At 32.9% G+C, this 14340-nt stretch overlaps 1 protein-coding gene across 4 annotated transcripts in view; it reads right to left on the minus strand.

The window, feature by feature from the left end:
- Nucleotides 1-14340, minus strand: part of LOC123526558 (probable beta-tubulin polyglutamylase) — a 150032-nt gene that overhangs the window by 123820 nt on the left and 11872 nt on the right. For 2 of the 4 annotated variants that reach the window (XM_045305769.2, XM_045305770.2), the window contains exon 1: nt 11103-11444. The exons of 1 other annotated variant lie outside the window; for it this stretch is intronic. In XM_045305769.2, the coding sequence (XP_045161704.2) occupies nt 11103-11261 (159 nt within the window). In that variant the 5' untranslated portion in view covers nt 11262-11444. Of the gene's footprint in view, nt 1-10904; nt 11045-11102; nt 11445-14340 lie in introns of those variants that run through there. One more of the 4 variants, XM_045305772.2, reaches the window with a different exon arrangement.

The raw sequence follows: 14340 nt of genomic DNA on the forward strand, positions 1-14340 counted from the left end.
TTAACCTTTCTTTTTATGGCTTGAAAACTTTGAATGAAGTAGATAAAGGACGCAGCTGTTGAATGGTAGCTTTTGCTTTTAATTTTTGTGCCGCAATTCAATTAAATTTTAATTCTTTTTCACTTTTTTTCTCTTGGAATAAGTCTGAAAAACACCTGCTTTGGAATAACTTACTATAATATTAATCAGTTCACACGAGAACTAAACTATCTATGGTACTGTAGTTCTTTTACCTATATCAAAAGGAGAGAAATTTATCATGTAGGCTTTCTTGACATTACATAATTTATGCATAAACTTCTCATTAAAATGTTGCACATTGCCTATTTAACATGTCTGACGTGCAGTCTATCAAATTAATATTCAAAAATGATGTCAACTTTTCTCCCCAAACACTGCCTCCTTTGGGTTTATTTATTTACATTAGGTTCAATGACATTGTCATATGAAGAAAATTTACATTTCAGTACCTGGGTCCACAGACTGGTTAAACTTTTAATAGGCCTCGATAGCCTAGTGGTAGAGTGTCTGCTTCGAGTGCGGGAGGTCGTGGGTTTGATGAAAAATGGTACCAGTAGCTCCCTTGCTTCGTGCTCAGCATTAAAAGGGAAACTGGCCACTTTTCTCATACCCTCGTGGCGACAGATTTCATCAGGAATGAGGTGTCGAGAGTGATTAATATAAGTTGTAGAGCTTGTTTCACAATCGACCTAAAATAAATTAGTATAAGCTAAACTTTTAGTTATAAATCAGGAATAAAGGGAAGTAACTTTACAAAAAAATCGAATACCTAATGCAGATATTATTCAGTTACCATTATTTCTGTAAGGGATGGCATAACATTTACTTGGAATTTTGTTGCTAGTTTTCAGTTAGGTAAGAAACATATGTATTCCATTATAGTCCTCTCTCTTTATGGATCAAACGAAAATAAGGGAGTAAATAAATAAATGTATACATTTTTTTGTATTAAGTAACGAATTTGAAAATAATAAGTAAATATCTATCAATTGCATTACATCAAAAGAACCTTTATAGAATATCTACCTTTAAAAGTTTCAAAATTAAGAAATGACAAAACAATGATGGTTCTCTGACTCAGCCACTGCATCAGCAAATGCTGAACATTTACCCTGCTAAATTTCTAAAATGGACTGGTTCATCATTCAATTTGGGCAGTACTATTGATTATTCGAAGGGGTGTTCACTGAAAATTTACTGACTGAATAGCGAACAGTGAAGACCATAGGGATATAGCAATACAACAAAATGTAATTCTTCAAATACAGGAAGGTCCTGTGATGGAAGGGAAAAGCCAAACAGCCTGTCAGAAAGATTATGTAAATAGTCCATTTTGTTGAGATCATAAATTTTATCTGTTATTTTTTCGCATCTAACCTAATACAATCAGTGTCTATATAAAGAGGGGTATTTTTCTTTTTAGAATGAGCAAATATTAAATTTGAATGTTTTTCATTTGTTTGCGTGTCAATATTTCCTATTTCAACAGATAATGGTCCCATTGTAGTTACTCGACTTTATATAAATGTATAAAAATGAATTACTTTGAACCATTAAATTGTTCGTATCAATACTAAACATTTATAAAATCACTTAACAACCAAATTCATTGATACCAATTCTTGTTTACATTTCCCTCGGCCAAGCCAGAACAACATGACTCGTATTGTCCATAACGTTCTGTAGATCGTTTTATTGGCGTAAAATAATTTACTTAATGCTATGGTCCGCTTCTAACAGGACAAAGCAAATATTGACCAGTCCTTACAGAGAAGGAACAATGTTTGATCAAAACACTAAAGATGTCACTCATACAGCGTAAATCACCTTCACAATAGATAAAATTTCATCGGGTACATTGGAATAAAACTTACAGATAGATATATAATTTTATGATCAGAGTAACTTTCATCAGATTTAAAGTAGCAATGAATATTAACACAGAGGGATTTCTGCAGAAGTCAATACTTGGCAAGGACTTGCCAGAACAAGTAATATCAATCATGAATGCAAGGTAATGGTATGGTAATGTATGTCTAAATACACATTGTAAGGTATAGCATTGCTTTACACTACCACACCCATATGAACCAATGGAAAAAGCAATATATCAAGCACACCCTAGAACCGGCTTAAGATAATTTCTTTCATAAATTAACTCAGAATGGAGTTTATGATCCCAAAAAACTATAAATAATTAAAGAAAAAACTGAGTGACATTTAAAGGCAAATCACCTTTCTCTTACTCTTCCTACAGAAAACTGTGAGCTGAATGTTTCTGCCAAAAATCTGGCTTCAGACATAAACTGTTGATGGTTCGTTTTCATATTGTAATGGACTTCGATGATTTATAATATGCCTATATACAAAATGATGATATCATATCCATGGCAACTATGAAACAGTAGTATTTAATAGTGTATTTGGGACAGAACAATTGGAAACTATAAAAATGCATAGTCATTGTGTTATTTTCATTCATTAATCATTTCAAAATAGTGAAACAACTAGAGAACATATTTCACACTGAGGCACTCAAAGAATGTCTTGTCTCTAGGGAAGCTTTTTGTTTCCAAGGCAACCAACAAACACTGTCATGGGATTACAGCCCAATAGAGATAATGGAAGTGATTGGTATCAGCCAGCTTGATTGACTTCAAAATCAATATAAATACCTGTATCAGGCACACCATATATCCTCTATTAAACACTGCCGGAACATTGATATGAATGTTGTTGAATGCTGAAACTGGCAATCAGCCAATGACATCCACTAATACAAGTAACTGGTTCCTGTACCGGTCAAGACCAGGAACAAGCAAACACTGGTCTCACTGCATCTTGGGGCAGTTTCAAACCCATGTAAACCAACTATGTCAAAACATGCACTTCTTTAGTTACAATGTCAACCAATTCCTATAACAATCGAATTAGGCTGCCATATCTCCTGAGTTTTAAATGCGCTGTCTAATTGAAACTCTGTGTCTCATGTTCAGTTATACTTCATTGCAACTAAAGATATGATACCTTTAATACATGATATTATTACAGGAGATTTATTTATAATGTAACAAAACATTCACAATTATGGCAATGTTAAATAAAATCTGAGTAATGCACAATACAGTTTAATACAATTGGGATTATGATGTAGTCTATGTCATATAAAATGCATCTATCAATAAATTATTGTCTTGGTAAATAAATTTCAGAAACTCTATGTAGCCATTGTATGAAAACCAGTCTAAAACTTTCTAGCATCTGATTGGTTGTTTTAGATCCCAATTTTGTAACTGACCAATGGCAAAGTTGCATTCTTAGACTGGTAGTCAAATTCCCCTTCTCCGTTTTCTAACCTGATAATTTGTGTTTCTTTGACCAAATATGGTAATATACTTTTCCATTTACAGGCAGACCTTTCAAAGGAGTAATAAAACAGAGAACTGGTGATAGAATTGCTATATAAAACCTAAATAGAAGATCATTAATAATATCATAAATTGATCTCTCTCTAATTATCTGCCACAAAATGAGAAAATGTTATTATATAGCATTACAGCACTTAGATAAAAGACTAAAAAGACATCCTTAATAATCACTGAGCTGCAGCACTGATAATTTCAAAATGAACTTAAGAAGATTACTGATATGTATGGGGGCTAGTACAGGACACTGTGCTCTGCAGGCAGAGTAACCGGTATGTATGGGGGCTAGTGCAGGACACTGCAGGGCTTTGCAGCTACAGTTACTGATATGTATGAGGGCTAGTACAGGGCACTATGCTCTGCAGGTAGAGTTACCAAAATGTATGAGAGCTGATACAGGACACTGGGCTTTGCAGCTACAGTAACTGATATGTATTGGGGATAGTACAGGACACTGTGCTACCGATATGTATGGGGGCTATATATATATAGTACATGACACTGTGCTCTGCATTACATTATAATATATTTACTGATATATATGGGGGCTAGTACAGGACACTGCTTTCTGCAGGTACAGTTAAAGATATGTATGGGAGATGGGGGATAGTACAGGACATTGGGCTCTACTAGTACAGTTACCAATGTGTATGGAGTTAGAATCTACACTAGCTTCAACCATGTACACCATTCATTTCTCTTTAGTTTTATATTCCATATGATTTTCTGAAAATTAAATTACTGAAGAGTCGAAGAACTGGTTATTTTTCTCCCCAAAAAATCAATAAGATAGTAAGATCATTTTCTGAAAATCATTTGAATAAAAAGATCAAATGCAAAAAAATGTGAAAACATTTTGAAGACATGTGAGACTATTGTTAAAATGTATAAGGAGACTGTGAGTATGGCCACACGGAACTTGACTATGTCATTAAGAGTTTGCTACAGTTTCCGATGTTAAGTGTATCAATATACACAAATTATGTACATGCGTATACATTTTCACTACATACTGAAAATTTCATTTGCTTCTTGTTTCAAGCTACAAAACTACAAATATCTCTCAAGCTACAATGGGTATTGACATGTTGAGATAAAGTCATAGTTATATACTTAAGCAATAAGCACTTCAATAGATAACCATTAAAACATTCTTCACCGTGTCAAAAAGGTTTCACATTAGAAAATGCTTTTGTTCTCCGCCGCCTTTGACCTTGGACCTTATAAAGTATAGTACTTACAACCGGTGTACCGATACTTGAAATGTTACCAAGTACTTACAATATTGCGGAAATACTTAATACTGAAAAGAAATGCACATCGTAACAAGAACGTTGTTTTTGAAAGAAAATGCATACATGTCTCCCTATGCATGATAGGGTCACTGTCTTTCAAAGGAACAGAATGTACCGGAAGCTCTGACACAAATCTCTTATTATGCAGCCTTAATGTATAAAAATCAAAGGGACATAATTACTGAAAAATCATCTAAATAATACAAAAATTTGTAAAATATATTGTATCTAGGCTCAGTATTGATCAATCCCTATGAACTTTCGACCTAATCCCACCAATAGTTTAGGAGAAGTAATTCTATACAAATGTTAGTAAGAAATTCTAAGATCTAACTCCAAAGAAGTATATAATCTAAGCATTTCAAAATCTGGCCAGAGTTGTTTATTAAAAGATGCAATGGCAAGATTTTGTGATTCCAAGATTGACAATACATCTCCCATAATTCGGGGAGTCATTATCATAAAAAATGAACTAGGAAAATTTTTAATCACTGATTATTTATACTGGTTACACTTTTCTACTTCACTATATCCAGTCTTCCCAGCATGCTTCATCTTCTTTGTTTGAACTAAAACCAGGGACATCACTCTTGACCTTCAACTCATACAGTGATTTTCATATTTATTTTGGGAACATGTATAGGTGTATATACTATTTTCTATATATGAGCCGCGCCATGAGAAAACCAACATAGTGGCTGGTCAGGATCCATGCTGTTCGCTTTCAAAGTCTACTGCAATTAGAGAAACTGTTAGTGAACAGTCTGGATCCATGCTGGTCGCAAACCCACTATGTTGGTTTTCTCGTGGCACGGCTCATATGAAGATTTAAAAGATGTTGAATATCTAATGTGACTCCTGTATCATACAGTCATTTTCAAATTTATATCAATCATATACCATCCAGTGATTCTTAAATCGTACTAGTAATGGGTAAAGTTAAAATGTTCTGTTCAAGGGTACTCTAGATTTATCTATTCCCCAGTCTACTTGCTGAATGTCTGCACAACCTAGTGATTGTCAAGGACCTGATAAACTAATTTTATAAGCATTCTTCAACTTTTGATAAGGGTACAATATAATGTCAGCGGGACTGATAAGGTAAACATACACCTTTGTTTGAAAACTTTATAATTTGGCAATTTATGGAGAAATATCCATATAAGGGTATATTTCTGTGTTATACTGAATGTTTGTCGGTAACCAAGTCAGAACTATACTTCAAGATTTTGTTTATTTTCAGTTTGATTTTTCGTTAACTTTTGTTCCAAAACAAAACAAGGCATCTAAAACCACATTGAATGATAGATCAAGTTGAACGTGGACATAAGACCTCCATTTATAGCAGACCACACCTCATGTCCTTCCACCTTCTGTAGAAGTTTTTTTTCTATTCATTCTGCACCATCATGATTAATTACATCATGTGATTTCCCAAGTTTGATCAGCTATAGTTTATACTCACACTAGGGGTATAAAAATTACTCTCAAACTATTTAATTTCATGGGCATGAAATTTCATGGTTTTGGTTAAAAGGGTTATTTCATGGGGATATAAACTGGTGGATTTCAATTTTTGAATGTCAAGTAATCGGAATTGTATTTGTAGATTTAGTTTTGTGGATTGATGCTACTATTGTTTGCTGAGATTTAATTTGGGATTGAATTTAGTGGATTGATGCTTCTATTGTTTACTGGGATTGAATTTAGTGGATTGATGCTTCTATTGTTTACCGGGACTGAATTTAGTGGATTGATGCTTCTATTGTTTACCGGGATTGAATTTAGTGGATTGATGCTTCTATTGTTTACTGGGACTGAATTTAGTGGATTGATGCTTCTATTAATTACTGGGATTGAATTTTGTGAATTGATGCTTCTATTGTTTACTGGGATTGAATCTAGTGGATTGATGCTTCTATTGTTTACCGGGATTGAATTTAGTGGATTGATGCTTCTATTGTTTACCGGGATTGAATTTAGTGGATTGATGCTTCTATTCTTTACCGGGATTGAATTTAGTGGATTGATGCTTCTATTCTTTACCGGGATTGAATTTAGTGGATTGATGCTTCTATTGTTTACCGGGATTGAATTTAGTGGATTGATGCTTCTATTCTTTACTGGGATTGAATTTAGTGGATTGATGCTTCTATTGTTTACTGGGATTGAATTTAGTGGATTGATGCTTCTATTGTTTACTGGGATTGAATTTAGTGGATTGATGCTTCTATTGTTTACCGGGATTGAATTTTGTGAATTGATGCTACTATTGTTTGCTTGGATTTAATTGTGTGGACTAGAGTGAAGCTACCATAAAATCTGCAAAGATTTAACGCCCACAAATATTAATGATTCAAAAGAATAATAAAACATGAAAAGATATCATACTGACAGCCTCTAAGTCTTACTATAAGTTCTGGAAGCATTTAGAGTTAGCATGTCTGCAAAACTTGCCATTATTTTCAAATACACCCTACAAAACATATGGAATGCTCATCTAGCAGGATACTGAGTAGTTTTCAATACTAGTCTTTAAACTAGAAGGCATGTGTCAAAACTGCTGTGATGATTTTAACATATTTTCAAGCTCAATTTACCAAACCTTAGTAGATGTTCAAACTAAGGGATTACTGCATATTTTTTTCCTGAGAAGAATTTATTATGATTGAATGCCTCATTTCCTTGTCCATTTTCCCTTTCAAATACATTTTATTTCATTTTATTTTTTACTGAAAATATAGCAATGCATTAAAGAAAAATTTAATGCATTCTGTTTAATAATAAATCCCCAACTTGTTTTTCAAAAATATTTAGAATTTTAACCTGTGATCATATTTATTATCTGTTTCTCTCTAAATTCACAATGTGTGAATCAAAACCAAATTACAGTATAAAAATCTTCACTTCATTTTGTAGCACTGGCATTCACATCAAAGATAGAGTAAACTCTTTCACTTTAAAGTTGTTTTGTATTTAATATAATAGAAGGAAAATATGCTTTCTACTGATATTTTTATCAGATGTCTATGACATCAGCCGTTGTAAGTATAATCAGTGTTTCTTGAAGAAAATGGGGTTAAAGGGGAAGTAACCCTTCAAATTAAGAGTTCATAAATCCAAACTACATTGCATTGAACACAATGAGCTAGAACAAGACTTTGCTCAAGATTGTCATCAAATAAGAGAGATACAAGAAAAAATTGTCTGAAAATCAAAATCCAACCAACTTTGGCTGTGAAATATCTCAGAGACTCAGACCAAAGTATAAATCAAGAAACACACCTACAAGGTATTGTTTACTCTATTTGTGATTATTTTTGGTAACAATAAACAGGATTGTGTCAATCTGGATCCATTTTCAACTCTCTCAGGCACAAATATAATCTCTATAAAAACTAGAAATGAGGTACAAATATCTACTTAAGTAGAATCTCTGCTATGTTTAGTGTAATTTCGTGACAAAATGATAATAATTTATATTTCAAAGGATACGGTGACAACTCGTACAAATTCTGGTAACTGGATCTTTCGCTTTCAAATTAACATTATTATTTGCATTTTTATATTGTTATGTGGAGTTAGGTAGGAATCCACCCAAATTCTAAACTTGATTAACTTTAATGATTAAACTGTATATCGTACTCATTTTTTCTTAACCAACATAATCATACATCCAAACGAATGTGTAACAACTTCGTAATTTGTATTTATTATCTATTAACACATGTTTTTGATATTATTACATGGAAATTCTTGGTTTTTATATCTCATCCAATTTACTTGTTGCTTCAGAAGTTGGCTATAACACCCTACCCCCTAGTGTTTTTCGTGGGAATGTCAGTCTCTCACTAATACTCTGTTTCTCTCCCTGGATTACTGTAGCTTACAGCAGAAAGTCTTAATACATATATATACAGAAAGGCAGTGAAGTTCTTTATGCCTAGAAACTTACATAATCATATCACTTGCTGGCTCCATTAGTAACAGATTTTTGTATGTTCATGCAACCACTGATCATCATTCTTAAGAATTATCTCATTTGTTTAATCCCCTTTTAATCATGTAGGGGCTGAAAATCAATTTACTAGGTAAAACTAAGTTTTTACACACATTACATGTATTATACAAAGCATTAACAGAGAAACGAAGTACACTTTATCTACCAATTTCAACAGCTCAAATTTCTTTCTTTTTCTCCAGTTTATAACTTCTTCATTTTGATAATTCATGGTCTTCACTCTGTTTTTCATACACCCGAAAGGACTTATTAAGTTATGACGCAGGTGTCCGTCCGTCCATCTGTCCATCAGCAATTTCGTGTTTGCTCTGTAACTCTTGAACCCCTTGAAGTATTTCAAAAAAACTTGACACAAATGTTCACCACATCAAGATGACATGCAGAGCGCATGTTTTGGATGGCTCACTTCAAGGTCAAGGTCACACTTGGGGCCAAAAGTCATATGACTTTGTTTCCTGTCCGCTCAGTAACTCTTGAACTGCTTGAAGGATTCTAAAGGAACTTGGCAAAAAAGTTCACCACATCAAGAAGACGTGCAGAGCGCATGTTTCGGATGGCTTGCTTCAAGGTCAAGGTCACACTTTGGGATCAAAAGTCATACCTTCGGGCATATATTGCTCCGCATTCTGGTGCTCTTGTTAACATCAGGGTAAAATGTTTAATAACAGTGCCCTTGGCTATTTGAAGCTCTTCAACAAAATAAAAGCTTACTTGTTAATTCTTAAGCAAAACTTTCCAGTTGAAAAAGAGACATGACTGTGCCAAAATGGAAGTCAGTGTTAAGAAAATTGCCATGCGAGTTCATCCCACGATGCCACAGACGTATATAGAATCAGAAAACATTTGGTCAAGTAATTCCTGAGAAACATGCTTACTATAATTTTGACAAAATCAAAGCTAGAGTTATGTAACTTGCCAAGCAGGTCATCTTATGATGCCAAAGTCATGTGTAAAGTTTGAAAGCATTTGGCCTAGTAGTTCTTGACAAACCCGCTTAAATGAAAAACTTTAACCTGACATCCTACGTGAAAAGGGAGCATAATTGTAAAAAAATCAAGACTTGAGTTACCATAATTTTGACAAAATCAAAGCTAGAGTTATGTAACTTGTCTTGTGAGGTAAACTCAAGATGCCAAATACATGAGTGAAATTTGAAAGCATTTGGCCTAGTAATTTTTGAGAAACCAGCTAACATGCAAAACTTCTGAGATGCGGATGATGACACTAAGTTCCAATGCAAAGAAGGTTTGAGAATATTTAGTCAAGCTTAAAACCCTTTCTCATTAATAAAAAGTGAGGAAAAACTTAAGTTTTAGTTCAGTCGCACTGAATACACTGGCCAGATTAACATTTGTTTCATTTTAAAGACATGCATGATACTCTGTGATATCACCATTCTTGGATTTCATCCAATTTAAGTTAATAGCTGGGTCTGTAAAACTATCTTTTAGTTCAATTATAACATTAAAAAAACTGATAAAAAGGAACAAAAAATAGTTTCAATAAATGCATTTTATGCAATATGAGTATAAATTCATTACTGGTATGCCATAGTCAACGGGAGAATAAAGGCTTTTAAGTTTTTCCAACATTCATGATATTAAGAAAAAAATACTTAACGTATATCAAAGATCTAGTAAAAAAAAATATACTTCTTGTGTATATGAAGGCTGTGGTGCAGACTTTTGTGAATGTTAAACAAAATAATAAATATCTTAGTATTCTTACTCGTATTTTATTCTTGATTGCATGAATTTATTTATATAGTGAATCTAGTAAAAAAATCTCCATATTTAATTTTTGTGCAGTTATCTGTAGTGACAAATAAACCATTGTATGGTTAATTTATTATCTAGGTCACTTAAATACAGAGGTCAGTGAGACACTTAAATCTAGGTAATAGGAAAATAAAGCACTACTGTAATTATAAATACAAACATAACTGGCAAGAAAATGTTTAAAATTTCTGCATCAAATATCAGAAAATAATAGGTGATATAAGAAGACAGTGTACAAAAGAATTGAATCATGATCAAATAACCTGACATACTGACACAAGTGATCACCTGATCAACATTTTTTCGTAACAAACAAAAATTTACCATATAAATTTCAATTCAATGGGGAATATTGAAGCAATACCTTTCTTTTCTTACGTTTCACGCCTGGCATCTATTATAAATGATACGAGGATTGATAATTCTGCATTATTTCTCCATGTATACCGGTAAAATGTCCCAGATATTACACAAATTGAGGTTGTCTCCCTTAGATAAACACAAAACTGAAAGTAAGTTAACTCGTTATAAAATAGGCCCTAGAAAATATTTAATTACCAACCTGTTTTGCCTCCCTATATCGTCTGAAAGCTTCTTGCAGAGACACATTTTCTTCTGATTTATTATCAGATACAATGTAATTCGTCTCATAAGTCGTATATTTGAACTTAAGTGCACTTTCTTCGGAAGATTCTGTCAGATTTGGTTCGGTGTCGGCCATGTTGTTTGTTTACATTTGTGGAACGCCGGAAGCAATGGATTTTTTTCTCTAAATGTGAATGTGTAGGCCAATAATTACATATTTTAATACTTTCATTTCTAGTTTTGTAAGTATTAATAAACTTAAACTCAAATTCTTGCGTTTTTTGTATTTATATTCATATTTATATTGCAGACAGGTACTCGTTGCATTATAAACAAATCTCCCTAACAACGACAAACAAACCATTGTATTGGGTAGAACATTTTCTCTCAGCCAATCAATAATCATGTAACAATTTCATGTTCTAACATTTAATCGAAAGTGCAGCAGGTTGGAATATCGCTAGACTGTTTAGGACTTGCTACCACTATGTCATCATACATGTTGGAGTCTCACTACTTATATGCCTCTAAATATATCTAAATCAGTTTTCACCATCCATTCAAACAGTTCACTTAGCTCTATCTCACAAACAAATTAGGTTTGAAATAGCATGTCGCACCACAGATATGTACGTAGTAGACTAGCATATCTGAACTCATAGAATTTGCCGTTTAATATCCGAATAATTACTGCATTTTAAATAAACATCTTGCGCACTTTCTTAAAAAAACCTTTGCTATGTGTGAACTAGAAGCTACAACCACCGTACATTCATAATTCTGACCGAAATGCATTTACCTCTATGCTTTGTGTATATAAATTCAATTAGTCCTCAAATGATGGCGACAAGGACCTAGCCTGGCACATTCTGACACACTAAGCTCTTTTATCTGTTATTCTTTATTATTTTATCATAACTTATTATATCTATTATGCATAGAATTCTGTGCCATGTACATAAGGAATGTGACATTTTCTCCCTTCTCGAATGGGTAAATTTAAGATTTTTATCATAAACTTATGATCGTAGACCAATGGAATGAACTTATTGCTTATATATGGCTTTGATGTTGTAGCAATAAATTTTACGACTTTATTTGATTGTTACAACAAATGCAACAAGTATTTTTTATTGCAAATTGCCTACTAGATATTAATAGAGATAACAAGTGCTACAGAATGTGTTTTGTCTCCAGTTGCGACATTTCCCCAGAAGAATAAAAAGAAATTCTGGTCGAAATTATGTATGCAAGACTTTTTCTCTGTACACTTAGTTCTTTCTATTATAGATAAATGTTTTGTTGCTATGGCAAGAAAAAAAAACAGCCCGCAAGTAGATCTGATTATCCGCCATACATTTTATCAACCCTGTAAAACTAGAGAAAAAGAACGTTTTCATGATCATAATTGGCTAGATGGCTACCACATTAAATAGATTCGCTATCACTTCATTAAATTTAGATGAAGCGCCCGTGAACTATTGAATCGTCGCGTGAGGCGATAAACTACGGCCTCAAAAGGAATTTTTAAGCATCATTATAGGAAAACATAATGTATAATTCGTGTTGCATGGATTAATGGTGCGTACAGGAACGTTCACTAAGGTTTCTATGGCGACAAGGAGAAGCATCACCACATGATAGAAACTACCTTTGGCGAAGCGATCAACACAAAAACTATGATGGATTGTGAATAAATGCTAATATGAAACTGTTGGTTTTCAATATAAAAAGACCGCCATCTTGCTATGTATTAAAGTATATGTTACCTTCTTTGTTGTAGAGTTTGACACTAATCCGCGTGATACAGCTGGTTATATTGACTACATGATTGATTGCCTTATGCTTGTAGACATGTACTTATATCCTTGGCATATGAACTATAATACAAATTGATAAATTACCCATATTATATTTTGTGTTGGTAGATAGTTAAATGGGTGAGGTAGCCAATACGGCTGAGAAATACATCATGGTCGTTGCCTTTTCCTTGTTACTAATAATGCATCTTTTAACAGACGAAACAAACATGCATACGAAATGTAACTTGTACATGTACTAGATCTTTTATTCTATTCCAGAAAATATCGTAAACGTTTGTACTCTATCTGTATTTTTGTCGTTGTGTTGCTTTTTGTGGTTTGTTTTGCTTTTTAATATTTGACATTTACATATCATATATGAAAATAATGCTCAACTTAACCTTTCCAGAAAAAAAAGATCTTACATATATTTTCTATAATCCTAAATGCTGCTACACGTGAAAACAGTGTGTAATTCTAATCTTTCAAACCTCAAACAGAAATATGTGCACATGGGCGGCCGCAGACGCAAACATTCAAACGTGTTTATTGCATCTGAACATAATCTTTAATCCGTTATGGATACCTTATAAAAACATTTGTCCAAAACACTTGAACATGGTGGAAACAAACTATTTTATCCCCTTCTTCCAAGTCTTGTACAACTTAAACACTGGCCATTCGATTTGAAACGAGCTTATCGTTCTTGTGAAAGGTGAGGTACAATCGATACCTGCTTAATAATTATTATATCATCGACATGAACATGAAATTGTGAGTATCCCCATAATTATATTTATACTCAATGTACATTTGTATGTCGAAGGGTTGCTGGTTAGCACACATTCTACATCAGAAAATAAAACATGCGTATAACAAACCTTTACGTTTTTATCATATAAATTTTACTTTGCAGATATCTGATATTTGTTTACTTTTAGTAATAATATACATGCAGTTAAATTTTCCTTCACCGTTTCATTAAAAATAATGTCCAGTAAGATATTTTTTGATGATTTCAAAAAGATACATTTTATTACCTTGAATGATACCATGTCGCAAAGCTATATTTATAAAAAAAACTTTGTTCATGAAGTAAGTATATGAAATGTATTCTTATTGACGCACAAACAATTTATATTATGCATGTATTTCATTTTTATGTCAAGCGTCAACAGTTTGTGATGTAAAATTTTGTTTCTGACAATCACGACGTTTTCAAAAGATGGTGTTAAGTGATTGTTTTTTTTTTTTTTCAAAAAAATTTGGTGTCGGTTTGCCGTCATAAAATGTTGTATAATATTGTAACATATCCAAATGTAAGACTCTCCGTTGAATACGTTAAATACTTTAGACTGCTTCTAAGAAAAATAAAACAACAGAAAATAAAAAGGAAATAAGATTAAAAAAATA

The sequence above is a fragment of the Mercenaria mercenaria genome, chromosome 14 (assembly GCF_021730395.1).
Source record: "Mercenaria mercenaria strain notata chromosome 14, MADL_Memer_1, whole genome shotgun sequence".
NCBI lineage: Eukaryota > Metazoa > Mollusca > Bivalvia > Venerida > Veneridae > Mercenaria > Mercenaria mercenaria.